Source organism: Amyelois transitella, chromosome Z (genome assembly GCF_032362555.1).
Source record: "Amyelois transitella isolate CPQ chromosome Z, ilAmyTran1.1, whole genome shotgun sequence".
In the NCBI taxonomy this organism is placed as follows: domain Eukaryota; kingdom Metazoa; phylum Arthropoda; class Insecta; order Lepidoptera; family Pyralidae; genus Amyelois; species Amyelois transitella.
The window spans coordinates 7,498,440-7,517,380 of NC_083535.1; the positions used below are offsets into that span (position 1 = coordinate 7,498,440).

At 33.0% G+C, this 18,941-nt stretch overlaps 1 protein-coding gene across 2 annotated transcripts; it reads right to left on the reverse strand.

The window, feature by feature from the left end:
* Positions 1 to 4,323: 4,323 nt before the first annotated feature.
* LOC106133989 (uncharacterized) lies at positions 4,324 to 17,855 on the reverse strand. 2 transcript variants are annotated; one of them, XM_013333918.2, is made up of 6 exons: positions 17,622 to 17,855; positions 15,314 to 15,466; positions 13,959 to 15,230; positions 13,439 to 13,604; positions 13,063 to 13,261; positions 4,324 to 12,643 (listed from the first exon to the last, which is right to left on the reverse strand). In XM_013333918.2, the coding sequence occupies exons 1-6, from the start codon at positions 17,748 to 17,750 to the stop codon at positions 12,526 to 12,528; spliced, it is 2,037 nt and encodes a 678-aa protein (XP_013189372.2). In that variant the 5' UTR covers positions 17,751 to 17,855; the 3' UTR covers positions 4,324 to 12,525. The 2 variants fall into 2 exon arrangements, with proteins under 2 accessions (XP_013189372.2, XP_060809475.1); XM_060953492.1 differs by lacking the exon at positions 17,622 to 17,855 and adding an exon at positions 17,429 to 17,562.
* Positions 17,856 to 18,941: the final 1,086 nt, after the last annotated feature.

The window sequence follows — 18,941 nt, forward strand, 5'->3', positions numbered from 1 at the left end:
CTCAAAAACTACTGGACCGATTACAAAAATTCTTTCACCATTCGAAAGCTACATTATCCACGAGTAACATAGACTATATTTTATTTTGGAAAAAAATAGGGTTCCGTAATAATATATAAAAATAATTGGCAAAACAGCGTTTGCCGGGTCAGCTAGTTATAAATAAACTTGATGTAAGTACTGAGATTTTGCCAAGCGGAGCAGGCAAAGCGAAACGGCAGAAAGTGCAACCAGGAACACACAAAGAAGAGACAGATATTGGGAATTTGAAACAATCATATTAGCAACGTAAGTTCTTATATAAATTTAATCAAATAAGAGTATTCAGAAAAATGATCGGGTAACATATTTATGAATATTTTTTATTTATTAACTCTTTATAGAGATTTAATACTACCGTAGTTGTTATCACCATACTTGTTAATTACTTTTATACTTATCTATTAAACTCGCAACTATGTGCAGATAAATTGGTATTTGCTATTTCTTGCCGCTTGATAGAAGTGAAGAGAAAAACTGAAATAAAGCGGATGCCGTGAGCTGGTCAGACTGGAAAGAATAATGTCGGAAGGCAGACTCAGGTTCAGGGTGGTAAATATGAGGGGGAGAAATAGAGAGGCAAAGAGAAGAAAAAATAATTGCTACGAACAATTGAAAACTTTGGTACCTTGATGACATTAAGTATCTAAATAAAACTAAATTGTGAAATTATTTTATATTATTAATTTAAAAAAACAGATATTGTGACATGATCATGTGACATGAGTAGCTTCTTGAATAAATAATTTTGTTTAACTTATCACTAAGTCAAACAGCTGAACGTGGCATACTGGTCTTTTCGAGACTGTTGTCTCTGTCTGCTCTCTCTATGCTGTTCACAAAACATCATATCAGACTATGTCCCCTAGCTGGGGCAGAGGGCATCCACAGTGCGTCGCCATCCCGCTCGGTCTTGAGCTTCGCGTTTTATTTCGCTCCAAGTCTTCCCTAGATTCTTCACCTACCGCCAGGTCTGTTTAGGGCGGCCACGTTTACGCTTTCCTTGGGGATTCCAGTCTAGGGCTTGCCTCGGTATGTGTTCGGGGTCCCTTCGGAGCGTGTGGCCGATCCAGTTCCATTTGCGGCGTTTGATCTGCTGGTCAATCGGAGTCTCACCGCAGCTTTCCCACAGGTCTACGTTGGAGATTTTCTCAGGCCAGTAAACACCGAGAATGCGGCAAAGACAGCGGTTAATGACGACTTGGAAACGGTGCGAGATGTCTTTAGTGACCTTCCACGTCTCACACCCATACAGCAAAACGGTTTTCACATTGGACCGGAATATTTTGAACTTAACTCTCCTAGTCAGTTTCCGTGATTGCCATACAGGACGGAGCTGTGCGAAGGTTGCTCTTGCCTTGGCTATTCTCGAAGTGACGTCCTCTTCGGTCCCTCCAGTTTCCGACACTACACTTCCGAGGTAGGTGAACTCTCTCCACACCCTCTGTGCCGATAAGCAATGGCAGGGAGCCAGTTGCCCCGCACCTCATTTCCTGGGTCTTCCTGATATTCAAGTCTCGAAATATGGTACTCTCAAATTATCATAATAGGCATGATGCCAAATTTTGTGCTACCATGACTTTTACCATGGTAAGACCTGTACTAGCACTGCCGAATTGTAATATGATAAATAACGTCGGCCTGTGTATCAACGAACTCCATGACAATTATCAAAAATATTATTTTGAAAGGTGATTTAATCCTTCATTAAGCTAATGTATAACTGAACGTGGCCTTTCAGTTAGTTCAAGACTGTTCGCTCTGTCTACCCTGCGAGGAATAAAGAAGTAATCATACGAACGTACGTATGTTTAGCCGTTCAGTTAGGTACTTATTTAATGACTGAATCAATAAACAAATTTTTAAAAAGCCGCACTTCGTAGCAGACTACGAAAGCAAAGTTCGTAGAGGTCTACGCAAGGGATGTTGCATAGCTTCTAGACATGTGTAGGATTATAAATTCTTTTATTTTACAAAATCAATGTCAGTCTTTACAAGTAGTTTTACAGTAATGTACAAGGCATACAATTTTATCTACAAAATCTTTTAATCATTAATTACTTACGAGTAGGTATGTGGACAAAATATATCTTTGGAATAAAGCCATAAAGTCGTTATATTTTTCTCTACTAATTACTAATTGATTAATGAAATACTTTATTATTCTTACCTATGTATAACCTTATAAAATAGTGAAAAGGACGGTATTGTAGTAACTAGCTTTCGCCCGCGACTCCGTCCGCGCGGATGTCGATCGTCGCGTGGATGGTTTATTTCTCCATTTTGACACAATGACATCTTATGATTATCTATTGGACCCAATAACGGCTAGGCCTATAATAATTAAGGAGATCCCTCTATTAAGCTATTGCTGTTGAGCTCGCGTTCTGTAGTATTTTTGTCATAGTAATTCCGACCTTAATAAGTAGCATAATGTAGCAGTAAATTACTGACAGTGACGAAAAGTTTGCAAAAACAAAAAAGTGATCGTGACAATACGACAGAAAGTTAATTGAGAGCTTCAGCATGCACAACATTGTTAGTGAGCTCGTCCGGAATATGAACGTGAAGATTTCTTGCACTGCTCACACGGGAAAGAGCTACGTAAAGTTGCCCGTGTGAAAAACAACTCGCGGTAAGATCTACGCCACCAACTCCTAGTCATGTCATGTTTGATTGTCATGGCGTAACACAAAGCTATATAGGAAACTGTATTCTCTTAAATTGAAATGGAAAATTTTTGGCGAACGGCGCTAAATCCACTGCGGGTAACGCAACGTGTGTTCGCGGTTCTGCAGAACAACGTCTATGGATAAAACTGAAAAATTAAGATTTTTTTTTCTATGATAAAAGGTATCCCATTTTATGCCCAGGATAATAAGGTATAATTATACCAAGTTTCATCGAAATCGAACCGTTAGTTTTCACGTGATGCCTGAACATACAGACAGACAAAAAAAAAATTAATTACATATTTGGGTTTGGTATCAATCCAATAACACCCCCTGCTATTTATTTTTTCAATATTTTCAATGTACCTACAGAATTGACCCTTCTACAAATTTATTATATGTATAGATCTATGGGACTTTGATGCTTGAAAATAAAGTAATAAATGCCAAATAAAGAATCATAAATACTTAAATCAATCAGCTGTTATAGCCATTAGTTACGTTTTGTAGTAGGTACCTCCTTACTTACCTACTTACATATAATTTGGGGGTGATGTTTTTGTTAAAAACGATTGATCTCTAAATTTAAATTTTGAGTTATGGACGTATAAGGACCTAGTTGTTATAATGTCTTATCGCTTTTAGAAAAAGTATTACAAACTTATGGATTTAATTAAATCAGTTCTTACGTTTAGTAAATAAATAAATAAAATGGTCCAGCTAAATAAAGTTTTTTAAAATTAATTGATTACGAAAATAAATAAAGAACTCACCTGCTCAACAGTTCGCTCCGTCACCAAACACTGTGACCACGATATGTTTCAGCCGCGCGGGGACTTCCAAGTCACAAGGGGCGGCGTCGCGACCTAGGTGTGGCGGTCGCGGGGCGTCCCACAACCCTAAGCGAACCCACTTCATTGGTCGCCTTGGTGGGCGTGTTACCCACTTTCATAAATAATTCAAAGCACCAATTTCTTGTGATAGTCAAACGACACCTACTATTGCAATTTTCTATTCAGCTCGTGACACTGGCTGTTGCTTTGCTAGTTTTGTAAGGATTACTCTATTTAAATTAATTTTATTAGCAAATGTAATAATTGTTTATCATAATAGGTACCGCGGGCAACATGGTGAGCACGTTTTGTTTTCACTAATACAAAATTTATCTAATAATACAAGCTAAACGTGATCTTTCAGTCTTTTCAAGATTGTTGGTTCTGGCTACCCCGAATGGGGTAATATATACGTGTTTTTATTTAAAAACATAAGCGTTCTCCTTAGTAGTTTCTTTTTCTGGAGGTACCGGTTATTTTGTCTGAATAGGAGAAAGATACAGCAAAAGGTTAGTAAGATCATGTAAATTTTCATAAAACAATCTCGCTCTCAAACAAACATAGAGTAAAAATAACTAAGCTTTCAAACTCGTTATTGTATCGGTAATGTTTATTTAAAAGCTTTCTCTGAAGAAAAAAATCGTATTTACTGACTCCTTCACTTGTTTGTTTCTTTTTTTATCCAAGTTTCTTCAAAATCACGAGAAAGATTGTAATTGGATTATTTAGTCAAAACTTACTTTTTCTCAGAGCAAAGGCAGTTGAAATAAAACATAATATTTATCGGAATCTATTTATTCCGGCTTCCTTTTTATAAACAAAATGAACTAACTTACAAGTTTAATGTTACACAAAAGTGCATTGCATGCCTTAATTAACCGTAATATATCAATTTTATCAATCTTATTCAACAAATAGTTGCTTCAACGTTAGTAAATTAATCCTTATATTATTAAAACTACAAAGCTTATCGTTATTCAAAACTAATGTGTGCTTTGGAAACTATCATTTAACAAAGAATCTTGTTAATACAATAATTAGGTATATACGTATACTAAGGGTCATAAAAAAACAGTGCAGTAAATTTACCTCTTATAATTTAAAGATTACATTACACAATTTAACGGTGTAAACGAATACAACTATTTCATAAATATTCTTGTAGTTCTGTCAAATAGAATGGATTGTATGATTCAAGAAGGTATTGTTTTGATACAGTAACAAGCATTTCGTTGGTTTTATTCTTATGAATAGTTGTTAAATGTACCTAGTTACTGCGATAATTATATTGATTTAAATTTACCATTTCTACTCAGTTTTGTAAAATAATAATGATGAATTTGGACAACTCGAGCCACTTGAAAATAAGATCTGGTGATGGGATTACGATGAATTCAAATTATCGCACTCATTAGTGCTGTGCGGTTCCCGGCACCAATAGAAGAAAGAATAGGATCACTCCATTACCTTCCCATGGATGTCGTAAAAGGCGACTAAGGGATAGGCTTATATAGGTAGTACTTGAGATTCTTCGTTTAGGCGATGGGCTCGCAATCTGTCACTCAATCTCAAGTCTATCATTAACCCAAACAACTGAACGTAGCCTTTCAGTCTTTTGATGACTGTTGGCTCTGTCTACCCCACAAGGGTTAAAGAAGTGAATATATATAATTTATATGTTATTAATATTATTTAATTATAATTCGTGGATTGATGATTTGACTATACTGAAAATCGTCAATGCAGAAACGGATATTTATAAAATCGTGAGTATATAAATATTAGTCAATATAACGAAATAAGAAAATACCGACGCCGATACAGGTATGAATGATAACATATGCTTTTTCCTAAAAAATGACTTGATGACATTCGGATCTTAAGACACAAAGTCTATTTTATACAACACTATTCAGTCGTTGCGCGATTTAACGCAGTAATGTTAATCGAGTAGATAAAAATTACAGAAAACTACAACTACCCCGAGTTAGTTTAACTAGTTTTTTAAACATACTGTTAATTCAAATAAGTATTTACATATAAGAGATTATATTTCTTACAACCAACGTATTAAGTTTTACTTTATGTTTATACTTTTAACAATTTCGTACAAAAGTTTAAGAACATTAAATATTCTTTATTTACTAAGAATTATCCGTAATGTTTGTAGAATTGGATAATTGACAGTTGATAAACCAAATAATTTCTCACCAGTGTCCAGGGCGAGATATCTTGTTTTGACAAGCGACAGGAATTAAATAAGAAGAATTGGCTAAACAATTTAGAAAAATCTTACTCAAAACTGCTTCACAACGGAGCTCAAGATAAAAAAGAAGTTGAAGTGTACAATACTTTATCACAACGTGGATGATTGTTTAACGTAGGTATGTGCTAGGATCTTGGTCGATCCAAAACGTTCCTTATTTTTTTTTGTTAAATTGTATTGAAATTAATAATGATCCGGGGTTGATTAATTCAAAGCACTGGACTGTAATGAAGAATCTAAACGCATCATTTTATTAAACTCTGTACCCTGTGTACATGCATCAGTGTCAAATATGTATTGTAAGAAGACATAATAACGTATTCGGTATCATGACTTCATTCTTAAGAGGGAAAACGAAGCCTCTACGATATTGTTTTGTGAAATTAATAACAGGGTTCCCAGCGCTGCGCCGTTAGTCAGCAAATTTCTTATAAGTAAGAATCAGCTACTTAATTATTTTCTATCGATCTTTCAAGACCAAATAGATTTTTTAGATCTTGTCTTACATAATTACATTGCTTACAAATATTGTTTACAAAACTATGGTATTAGATATAAATCTTCAAACTCTAAAACAGTGGAACATATAAGTTACATTTTCATTTGAACTCTGACGCATGTAACGTTGTATTTAAATAATTAAGTATATATTATTCTCTATCTATACTATAAAGCGCAAGAGTTGTCTATTTTTACTGGTACCCATGAGCTAAATGTTCACTAAATGTTAAAGTTTTATGCGTGATATATAAGTACATATCACAATATAAATAAAAAAAATCTACTTTAGGACAAGCTGAACATCTATGCTTAAAGCTTTAATACACGTTATTACAATGAAAATGCTTAACATTTTGAAAGGGGTATTATACTTTAAATTTTTTTTTAATTTTAATTGGAATAACGTATATGAACGTATGTAATATTAATATGAAAAAATATGCCGAGATGGAATAGAAAAATTATTGAAAGGAAATACGTGCGTCGAGACCATGTGGCAAAATTGATACATTTAGGAAAATTAATTTAAATGTTTATTGCACCTTAAATATTTATCCCTTTGGTCGTTTTGACGTTAAGTCATTTTTAGATTGGTAATTTGTCTATTGGGTTATTTCTCACTTGGGTGTATTTTATTTTGACGAGACTAAACAACGATTTTTCGAGTAACATTGTATTTTTGAAGATTTTTAGTAAAGCCGTTTTATAGATAACGCAATACGTACCCCTATCGAATTCTTTACAATTAACACGGAGCCAGAAATATTCTCATGGGTAGTTTCAGTCTGATGAAGTTATCTCCATACTTTAGCATAAACATCGCCTTACATTTTATTATTAATGTTTAGGATGACACACAAAATGTTAGACATTTCGCTTCCTAAATTACTGCTGCATCGATCTGGTTAACACACATATGTAAACTGTCGCTCCAGGAAAATATAACACTTAGGTATATTTCTAAGCTCTAATATTCACAAAAAATAATTTGTGAATATTATTTTTTTTATTTAAGGAATAAGCAACGTTTCGTTTCGAAATTCTGTACATTACCTGCGTGGAATATGATCGGGGCAGTCATAGGGGTGATACTAAGTGTAATAATCAATAAGGTCAGCAGAAGACATGACATAGACTGGGTGCAGGAGGGTTGGTGGCATCCATTAGCCGAAATCCGAGGCGATCACTTTGTTTTGTGGATGAATACTATGGAGACTAAAGAGGATAATGCGCAAGCCAAAAAAAAACTTTTACAAGTATTTTGCATACATACCTAATATTTATTTTCTACCAAACACTGAACCTGAACTATCGGTAAAACCAATATAAATTCCTAGTTATGTCCACATAGATATAGTCACCCGTAGATGACGTACTTATTTCACTAGGGCCATTTTAGCAGCAGTGCCCATTCATGTTGTCCTAGTACTTACTACTTCCATGCTGTATGTATACAATATATCAAAGGACAACTTTTTTTCCTGAAATGGGTATTTGTGTTATATCTATTTAACTATACAAGTACGAATATAATATGTATTTAGCTGTATATACAACGACTCGATAATAATCCGTAAATATTGGTTATATATTTAAAAATGCTTATTCGATACAGCCACAGCCCACTGATTGGTATTTAAAAATATAAATCACAATATGCTATATTTACGTTACGATTAAATACAAACCTACCTAGGTATAGTGGTAAATGTATGAATACTCTGGAATTTCATCATTTTCATTTAAATTAATAATATTTAAGAATTGACAAAGCATATGATGTTTTCATTACCGTCTACACTGTTGATCTTTTCATCCACATCACCTCATTTAGATGGGGAGCCTGAGCATTTATTCGGTATAGGACTAATTCGTGGATTCGGCTGCGATTCCATCATTTTTTCAGGCGATAGATTGAGTTATTTGTTGTAATATGATTGCCATATTATATATGGCTCCCTCAATAGAAAATAATTGAGAATTGATGTGGATATGATTTGTATTATCTTTTACACAACTAATATGTCGTTGGGACATTTTTTTATATCTCAATTTAGGCAACTTTTGCATGACCAACAGTGGAATAGGCTGACGAAAATAGGCTATGCTAGGTATAATATTAATACGTAGAGAGGAGCTAAGCAACACTATAGCATCACCTTATTATTGAAGATGTACAAAAGCTTGATTGGTTCACGACCCTAATTAGCTACATTCATATTTTATAGTCTATTATGCTATATTGGCAAGAATTCTATTTGTACTCATGTGCGTATATAGTGTTTTAATGACTTTGCAAAGAGGGTACCTCTTGCTTTAAATTAATGTTAAAACAAAATCAATTCCTGCAAATTAGGATGTAAATTATCATTAACTGAAACGTTGATATGCCTGTAAAAAGTATCTTGTAAAAATACACAATACACAATATTCTAGACCTAGTTATAAATTATCCTCTGTGGTTATATATGCACGTTCATTAGCTACAAAATAGGTAACACCTAGGCAAGTCAATTATAAAAACGACACCTGTTATAACTATCTAAACGTACCTAATACTACAACTGACTTTTACCCGGGGTTCACTCGCATCAAATTTGCAAATATCTTCAGCGGAAACCAAACCATTTATGGCTATGTCTCTGCTAAATTATTGGCATAATGATTAGTGGTTTTGACTGTGTGTTGGCGGATAAGTCGGTCACATTTCATTCTGAATTTACAGGTTTACTGTTTCCATTATACATAAATGCGATTATTTCGTAGTGGTCACTTATGATTTGTAACATCCTTTACAGTCGATTTTTAAATACAAATTACTTCAACAATTATTAAAATATAATTTGCACTTATGTAGTAATATTTGCCTTGAAAATGATATGACTTATAGCATAAACACGACAGGCACATCTAGTCCACTGTTACAAATATGTGACGAATTTAAAAGATAATAAGTTATACTCGTGTAAATGAAAACCTTAATTGTTGATGGCCAATATCAGTTTTAAATCGATTATTCCAAGCCTTTGTGATCCTTGGAACATCAAAGTTGTGTTCAACATAAATCAAAATAATATACTTTTATAGTATTCAGATTTGTATGGTATCAAGTATATTATTCTGATTTATGTGGAACACGTAGGTCAACTTTTGTGTTCCAAGGGTCGCAAAGGCTTGGAATCAAGCTCTTTAATCGATCTGAAACTGATATTGGCCATCATCAATTTAGGGTTTCATAAGGTTCTCATTCAGAGTAATATACTTAATACTATAAAAATCTGAATACCATAAAAGTATATTATTCTGATTTTCGTAGTTCCAAATAACCAGATAAATAACTTTTTTCATCAATTTTTACAGACATGATTATTTTGAAATGTGTTTGAATTGAAGTGAAGCTTACGTTTATTATTGAAAACTGCAATCAACGGTCTATGAATAAATATATTTCATTAATTCAGCAATATTTTCAGAAAATATGTTCCTCGTATTTCTTACATGTAGACAGCCATATGTGTATATCACTGTTGTTTATTATCATTTATCATCGAAATAGAACGTCACATTAGTAAATAATGTCCGGTAAAATAACAGCCGTTAAAAAGTTCATTTCAATTATTCGATGTTAATACTTATTATCGAGTATTTAAGCATTGTACGTTGCGAGTAGAGGAATCATATTACAAAACCCAAATTATTGAAGTTTGAAACTCATAAAGTGTATACTGGTTCACAAATTTGCTTGTGTTATAAACTAGATCAAGTGTTTTAATAAATTAAATTTTAATTATATAAACAAGATCAATCAAGTATTTATAATAAATTTGTGTATGCATAGTGTCTAAAAAAAAATACAGTGTCATTTTATTGTCGATTACATTTTTATAAGTTAAGCAAGTCTAGTTAAACTGTAAACTATTACATACATAAGCGATGTGCTTAATTTTACATGGTCTTTTCATCTTGTTAGCATCAATAAAAAATATTTACAAATTAAACAATTAATATATGTAAGTTCAAGGTGGCTTTTTAAACATCAACTTTTATATACTAGTCAAATTTTTGAACGAAAGCAGATGCAAAGTCACAAATATATTTTTTTCGTCCTTAAGTAATGAAGCTATCAGACACAGCAAAACTGATAGACTGAAAAGTCAAGATTAAAATTATTCATAACTTTACATCTCAGTGTATTATGTACTATCATATTTTCAAAATTTTGTTGGTGATGAGAAAGCCACCTTGTTTTTAATGTAATGCAAAAATTAACAACATAGGCATGGCAAAATAAATTGGTGATATGTATATTTTATTATGTGTATTAAGTTTTGAAATATTATAGGTACCTACATAATACGTCTACGCAAATATAAACTAGAAAAATAATTATATCTTTAAAATGTTTAATTACTCATATCATAAGACCAAAATATGCATGAGGATATTGCTTATCACCAACTAATACAAAATTATTAATTAATTCTTACAATACAAATTAGTTAATAAAATCTTTGGTAAAATTAACGAAAAGTTTATTACAAACATGTTACATTTCAATTAAGATACACTATTATTAACGTAAATAATAAATCATTATATTATTTAAAGTAAATAGTTAAACTAAAATAAAAGGTTTCTTTGAAAAACATCATCACAATATATGGTAGTGGAATATTTTCCGGTAACATATTTGGATGATGTTAATATAATGATAACCCTTATTTAGAATCTAACGAAACTTTTGTAAGTTCTAATTGACGGATGAATTGTATTTTTAATCTTACGTCCACATTACCCAAAATGTATTAATTTGCGACCTTGGTGGACTTTTACTCTTTGTAATATATATCCATTCGTAAGATTCTAATTAGTTCTACCAATTTTAACAGAAGCGCTTTTAATTTTACGCTTTTTTAAATAAGGCAGATTATGCCTCAATTCCGTAAGTTTATCAATTTGCGAAAATGTGGACGTAAAATGATAGAATTCATTTCTCTTTTATAAATAAATAAATTCCCTAGGAAGTTAATAAATTTATACATTCCAAATCAAGATATGAGAATATAAGCCGCACCCTACTATAACGCTCACGATTTCCTTTGCTCTCACCGGGAATCAAACTCGTACATAACACCAATAACTTTATTTCTACACCATTGGTAGTTATTACCTACAAAAAGCTATATCGTTTCTTGCCAAATTCCTTAAACATTTTTTTTAATAAATCGAATTTTCCTTTCATGTTAACTACGTATAAGAATTATATATTACATTGCAAGATTTAAATAAGTATAAAATCTTAATTAACATACTAACCACACAACCACAAAATAAATAGATTCCCTAAATTACCTTTAATAAAAATATACCGAACAAATAGATCACAAATTAAGGTGTCGAAACGGCGTTTGTCTTATTTATGGCCCCTTAGACTTAAGGTAAATATGTTGTACTTGCTAGGATTGCTTAGGTTGCAATTAGTCTTAGAAATCGGACAACTCACGTGTAAACAAGACAAACAAACCACATTGGAAGAAATGTAGTTTTACCAGTTGTTTTTTAGTTCCCTAATTCATAACAATTATCAGGGTGTTTTTCAATTAGAGATTTACTTAATAAGGAAATGCGTTTCATATTTACAGATCACAATAAGTTGGCCATATACGTAGGTCTAGTCACACCGATAGCGGTATGTTTTCATAGCAATTATATACAGACACACAGCTTAGCATTGGAAGAAACTGTCGCGTATTTCTTAGCTTACACATTTTGGCAGTTAAGCTGCGTAACACATCTCTGATGGAAAAGCACCCATGGACTTAGAATACAAAACATCAGAAAGAACAGTCACGCAAAAAATCTACTCGAGCATTATTGGATATCAACGTGTGTAATGGTTTTGTTTATATAAAAATACTATCTGTATATGTGCGTATAATATGAATCCCATTTGGATAATTTCAAAATGTATCTTCCTACTTTAATGCAGAGTTTGCGACTTTTTTAAGACACGGTATGATGTATAGAAACATAATCGAACACTCGTTCAGCTTTTGTTCTGTATTCTAAGATTTAGTGCATAACAGATATGATTAATTTTCTCGTGTCACAATAAAATAAGCAGTAAATGTTCTTGAGGCAAAGACTATTTTTGGAAATCGAATATGTGTACAATCAATTACATGTGTTAGCATAGAAAATATGTGATACCATTCTAAATATCGGCGAGAAGCTCCGAATAGTAATGTGTTGCGTTTAAATAGTCGACGAGGCGACGCGGCAGAGGTAAATTGCTGATAAGATCACGGCGAACGTACTTCAATATCACAAATCTGAAATAAATAAACATTAATACTTTCTCTCTTCATGTTCCAATAAACAAAATCTCCAAAGACGACAAATTTTATAAACAGGACATTTTTATTCACGCTGCTTGTCGGTAGATAGTCAGTCTTTCAGGTCTATACCACTAAACCAATAATATAAATAATATAGTATAAGTATGCAAAATTTTATGGAGTAGGGAGAATAACATAGAGAACATTTTACGCGGTCGGAGCCGCGGGTGAAATCTAGTATTTGAAGTATATCATGATGAGATATTTTTCACTTAGTTTTATAATAGACCTGTGACAAGCCAAATGGAATTGAAATTAAGGATGCTGAAGACCAGAAAAGCAAATATCTCAAAGGTGTGCAACAGAGAAGACAAATAGAAAAATACAAAGAGTGATAAAAATTACGTGCTTACCTGCACATATGCTGTAAGCTCTGAACTCTCTTGAACCTTGAGACGGGATATAGCAGTTGCACCCGGACTGGCCCCAACACGGGCCTAAGATTCAGAAAGAATAGGTATCGACCGCTTCGAGAAGTTTCCACCGCATTCTCGATGAACTCTACTATAGTCTGCGCTTTGAACATTGTACAGCCCCCGAAGCAGAAGTTACCTGTAAATAAAAGTAAAACTATTATTGTTTTTGTAGTGCACGCATTTATTTCTAGTAGTTATTTACCAAACTGATGATACATAGAAGCTATGTTAGAGTAAGACTAACTTTCAAATATGTTTGTCAATATGTATGCAAATAGAATTTATATATCATAGTAGACAATAATTTTCTTACCCTGATCATGTTCTATCCTAACGTGCCTAAGACCATTTAGTTTGAAGGTCAATGTAAAAATATAATGGTCATCATTACTATCCCGCACTATGAACGATCCATCTGGCTCATTCGATAGAATTTTCTCAGCAGCCTCTACTGAAATGGGACCCCAGTACCATCCATACTGAAACAAAGTGTCAATACATATAATTACTTATAACATAGCTTTTGCTATATTTGTATAGTATTTTAACATTCATTGGTATGTCGATTTTAAGTTTGTTCACAATATCGAGTTGGCGTATCAAGTGATAACCGGTGACTGATTCTAAAAGGTCAGTAGTATAGATAAAGACATAATCTAAAAATTCATAATTAAGACAATTCTTCTTGTTTATTTATTATTATTCTTCTATCCTACACTGAGAGGGAACTCCTCAGCTCAGTTCAGCTAATATATCAATATGTATAATATGGGAAAATGCGTCAAAAGAGACTGTTTTCTAAATATGTTTTGATAATAATAAGAAAAACGTACATCTTTGACTTTCTGAATGGAAGTTGCAAAATCCATAACGGGATCTTCATCAACGTGTCGGCGAGACGTTTGTGGGGACTGCGAGGGCGGCGGGAGGGGTGGCAACGCACGCCTCACCGCGGCCGGCGGAGAATTTTCCTTGCTACCATTCACTCTCTCAATCTCCGCTCCGCCCTCGGCCAGATGCGACCGGCGGAACACGTTGTGCCAGCGAAACAAATTACAGAAACTCTGCCGCAAATTTATGGACAAAATTCTAACCGGTGACATTTTAGGTTTCTGCTTCTTCGCTGATTTATCACTTTTGTCTACTTCTATAACTTCTTTAGGCGCATTCTCTTTGTGCTTCTTATTTTTAACATTCATACCGAACGAATTTTTATTCGATTTCTTGTGATTGTTATTTGTTTCGGCGGTTTTGGATAATTCGTTGCTTTCTTTTAAATATATAGCCGTACCGGTATCTTTATTTTGCTTATGTATTCCGACATTGGAGATGATAGGAATTTTCTTTTTATTGATGGTATTCCTACATTCTGAATCACTTGAACTAGAATAAAGCGTATGCAAATATTTCCTCATTTCTCGTAAAGTTAAATGTAACGAGTCTGTATCGGAATCCGTGGCACTTTTTTTACAAGACGAGCTCGGCAAGCTATGTCGTTTGGTTTTGACATCTTTATGCCGGGGCATGTCCTTCGGCTTGTGACTTCTATCGACAGCCATGTGATTCATTCCTATATTTTGTGGCGTGCTCTTTCCCCGCTTTTTGTTATTCCTTGGCAGCTTTTTCCCTTTGCTTCTCACGTTACTATGACTAGGTCGCACCATGTCAATGGGGACCGCGTAAATATCGCTATCGAAAGGGACATTGTACATATCTGTAATGTCGGACGTCTTTGCTGATAACGTATCATGTGATATGGCTTGGGTAATGAAACTAGAGTCGTCTGCCTGGAATTGAGTCACAAGACTATTATGACTACTGGACAAACGAGACGACAGTGAATTTCTCGAAGAAGGTCTATTAGCACGACAAGGGCTTAGATGCAAAAGTCGTGGACTCGTAAATCTATGATTTAAGCATTGACGCCTATCGTACAATGACTCCGGTTTGAGCTTCCTCGGACAAAATGGCGACGCATGCCTTGTTGGTAGCGGTATATCTAAGTGTGAAGATTTCGTTTTATCAGTCGGTTCATTGGTATAAACGATAGATGGAGGCACATACACAGCCGTTAATTTGTCTACGTCAACAGGGACAAGGTTATCCTGAAAAAGAAAAAATATAATAATTTTCCTTCCTTAGACATGACAAAAAGTATAATCAATAACCAATTCTTTGTGAAACATACTTGAAATTCTGGTGGTGGGTCTATTGTAGTAAGAATAACTTTTCCTGGGCCTTTCTTGACGGTGTTAAAAAAGAAATCACCGCACATACGCTCTGAGGTTTCAGTTGATTCACAAAGTGACAAGGACCTCTCATCGAAATCACTTTCCTGCAACTGCACAATAAAAATTTATAAAATACTACAAATTATAAGTTACCTAGCAGTTCTATCTTTATTATGTTTAAATTTTCTTTGAATAATTTTTTATTTTGTTATAAGGAGCAACAGCAAAAGAAACTAGTAGTATTTCGCTTAAAAGCGTCATTTAAAGGATTAGCAGCAATTAAATTTAGACAATAATCGCAGAGAGGTGTATCCTGTATTTAGGATTTCATGTTTAATAAACAATAGCAACATACGGTAGTAAAGAGTACACGTAACATACAACTTCAATTTTGATACATTATGTGTTCAGTTTAAAGAGTATCACAGTTATGTACAAGCTTGTATATTCGTGCGTTTTAAACATAATTTAGTTTTCATGATTTATCATTCAAAAAGTTTGAATAGGTACGAGTATTTAGCAAATTTTCGAAAGCATTCCCAATGCACTTTATGCACATAAAGTCATGTTACAAAAATTCGCCAATTTTTGCATTTATCATTCTAGTTACAAATATGTTACTCAAACTAAGATAACTAGTTTGATACTTGTTCCTACATATTTTTCTTCAACATTTAAGTGTATTTTGAAATGTTATCTTTATCATAGGTTAGTAGAGGTTGAAATTCCAAAAGCATAGGCATTATCACAATGATTTTCTATAAGAATTATAAGAAGCTTTATGGAAACTTCATAAAATAAGATACACAAAAAAAAGGAAGTCACAGCAGAAAGCAAATAATAAGTACAATCATACTTATTTCAAGCAAAAATAAAATGTATATGAATGCAAATGTTTTTTAAACATAACATGTACGTAGAGTCTTTATAACTTATCAATTCTACCTTATTAATTATTAGTTTTACAAACATGCAACCAAAAGGTCTAAAATGCTTCTATGACCATGATCCTAGCTCAGGTAAGTCTGGTAGGAATAAACACAAAGTAACTTCCATTTAACACCAGCAACCAGTTGACCTGCATGTGCAGTTTCCTCACAATACGAACATTGGTTATCAATCAAAACAATGCAAACAAAGATTCACTGGTACTGGTACATTAAGTCTGCCTTTTGCACATTTTTTATGCAATAAATTCTAATTAAATAAAATGCTAGCAGTAGGATTTAACACTATAACAAATATATAGTATTTAACTATATCATTAACATAAATAATGAAAACTAATATAAAATGGAACAAAATATAACCAAAAAATTTTGCAAAGCTGATATTCTTAGATGTAGCAAACAAAAGTAAAAAGAAATCAATTTGCATGTAGGCTTTTGTGTTAAACAGACAAGCAAGCAAATGTGACATAGAAGTATGTCTATGCATGTAAAGCAAAACAATGGTTGACAAAATTGATGACTTAGTTTGGGATAACACAATTTCAATCATTTTTTACTTGTCATACAAAATAAATTGTGGTTTAAAAAAAACACTTATTTTCTTTCAAGAGAAATATCAATAACCACAAGTGTATCTCATAATAATGTAGATTATAAACTACCAATTTACCTAGGTAGCCTAAGCATACTAATATTATAATTGCGAAAGTTTGTCAGGATGTGTATTTGTCACTCTTTCACGCAAAATGTACTCGCCCAATTTTGATTAAATTTAGTACCCTTGTAGGAATATAACCTGGAATAACACTTAGAATACGTAATTCTTGGCCAGACAGATAATCAAAAAGCCTTAAATGTGTAAGTATTTTTTTTTATATTTTGTGGATTTTTTTCATATAATTTATTCTTATATAAACCAAACCAAGTCATTCCTTTTCATTGAAGTAGTGTCGCTTGCAACTGAATACGTGAAACAATTCTACAAAGAGGATAATCTGAACAAACAAAATTAATAATAAATCTTTGAACTTAAAATGTAATGAAATTTATTTTAAAACAAGATAAAGGGATGAAATCGGTGAATTAATGTAAAGAATATATTAAATAAGAAAAATCACTTACCTAGATGATACAAATCATAGCAATTAATGAACACACAGTTAGAAAAAATAACACTATGTCCAAATACAATATGTAAGGTTTATCAAAACATATTTTCATGGTAAATGTTTTAAAGTATACAATACCTAAAGATGTAAAAATGTATCGTCATTTGATGTACATAATATGTACCTGATATCATAGAATTACTTACTTCAGACGCGACGTGATGCCATCCACTTGCAGAATCACTGGAAAAAGAACCACTTGTAATCAGTAAACCACTATCTTCACTTAAGGGAGGCGCCTCAGAATGTGTTGAAAACGAAGGCGGTGACTCCATCACCCCAGGAATAATATTTTATCTAATAAGAACATAAAAAGATATTAATTTCTTAGTTTTTGTAAAAATTAAGAAAAACAGCAAAATCTATTGCATCTGTAGATACCATTAGTAGGTTGTCAAGAAATTGACATAATCTGGACCAATAGCGATTCAAGTTGAGTAATGAAATAGAATTTCTATTGGTGTATTTCGGCTTTCGCCACAGATTGTTTACTCGGTCAACCAATGAGAAGTGTAGAAAAATGAATGAATGAAACCATACGCAATAGAAAACCAAGTGACAGTCTTTATGTTGCCGATCTCTTTGGGACCTATTTTGATCAATATTATCACGATCCTGTTTAAAGCGCTAACGCAAGTATTGAAGCGTGCTTTCATATTGGGCTATAATAGCGGTAATGTACAGTCAATATATGGTGAATAATGGTGATATCACCATCAGTCTCAGATTTAAAATGCCATCAGTGAGTTGAAACTAATAGCGAAGTAGTGTTTACATTTCATTTATTTTGAATAACACAAAAAAGGCAGCTATTAAGATAATTCAGCTGTATGGATTAATGATGGAATTGAGATTTAAATAGAGACAGAATCCTTTGTAGAAATCCCAAGTTTTTAAGCCTGTCCCTTAGTCGCCTTATACGACATCCCTTGGAGAGAGATAGAGTGGGCCTATTCTCAAGTGCCGGGAACAACTTGGCATAGAAAACTTAGACTTAGCGTAATTCGGCATCATCCAAGCGTCACTAGTACTATTTTGATTTTGACATTGTTCCGCCATGGCTGCGAGAAAATACCAACATGGCGCAAGTCTTAAGAAAAAAAAACAATTGTATGAAACAAATGAGAATTTTAAAGGCATTTACTTTCGAAATAATCTTATGGATGGTACAAATATTTGTATTCGCAATCCTTTACGCGAATTATTCACATCGTTTTTAAAATTTGTATCAAAATTACATTCTTATCGAACAATGCGAAAGTTATATGAATGTTTTGCGAATGCGAATCTGTGCAAATCGGTGTAAGCTGGAAGTGCGCGGGAAATCCCGCGTGGAATGTTCCAAAAAATTGACAAATATCTTATTGTGAAAATTTGATTACTAAAGATTATGTTCAGTATGATTTGATTTGATATGTTTACCTACGTACTAACTGTTTTCGCAAATTTTAAAATGATATTGGTAC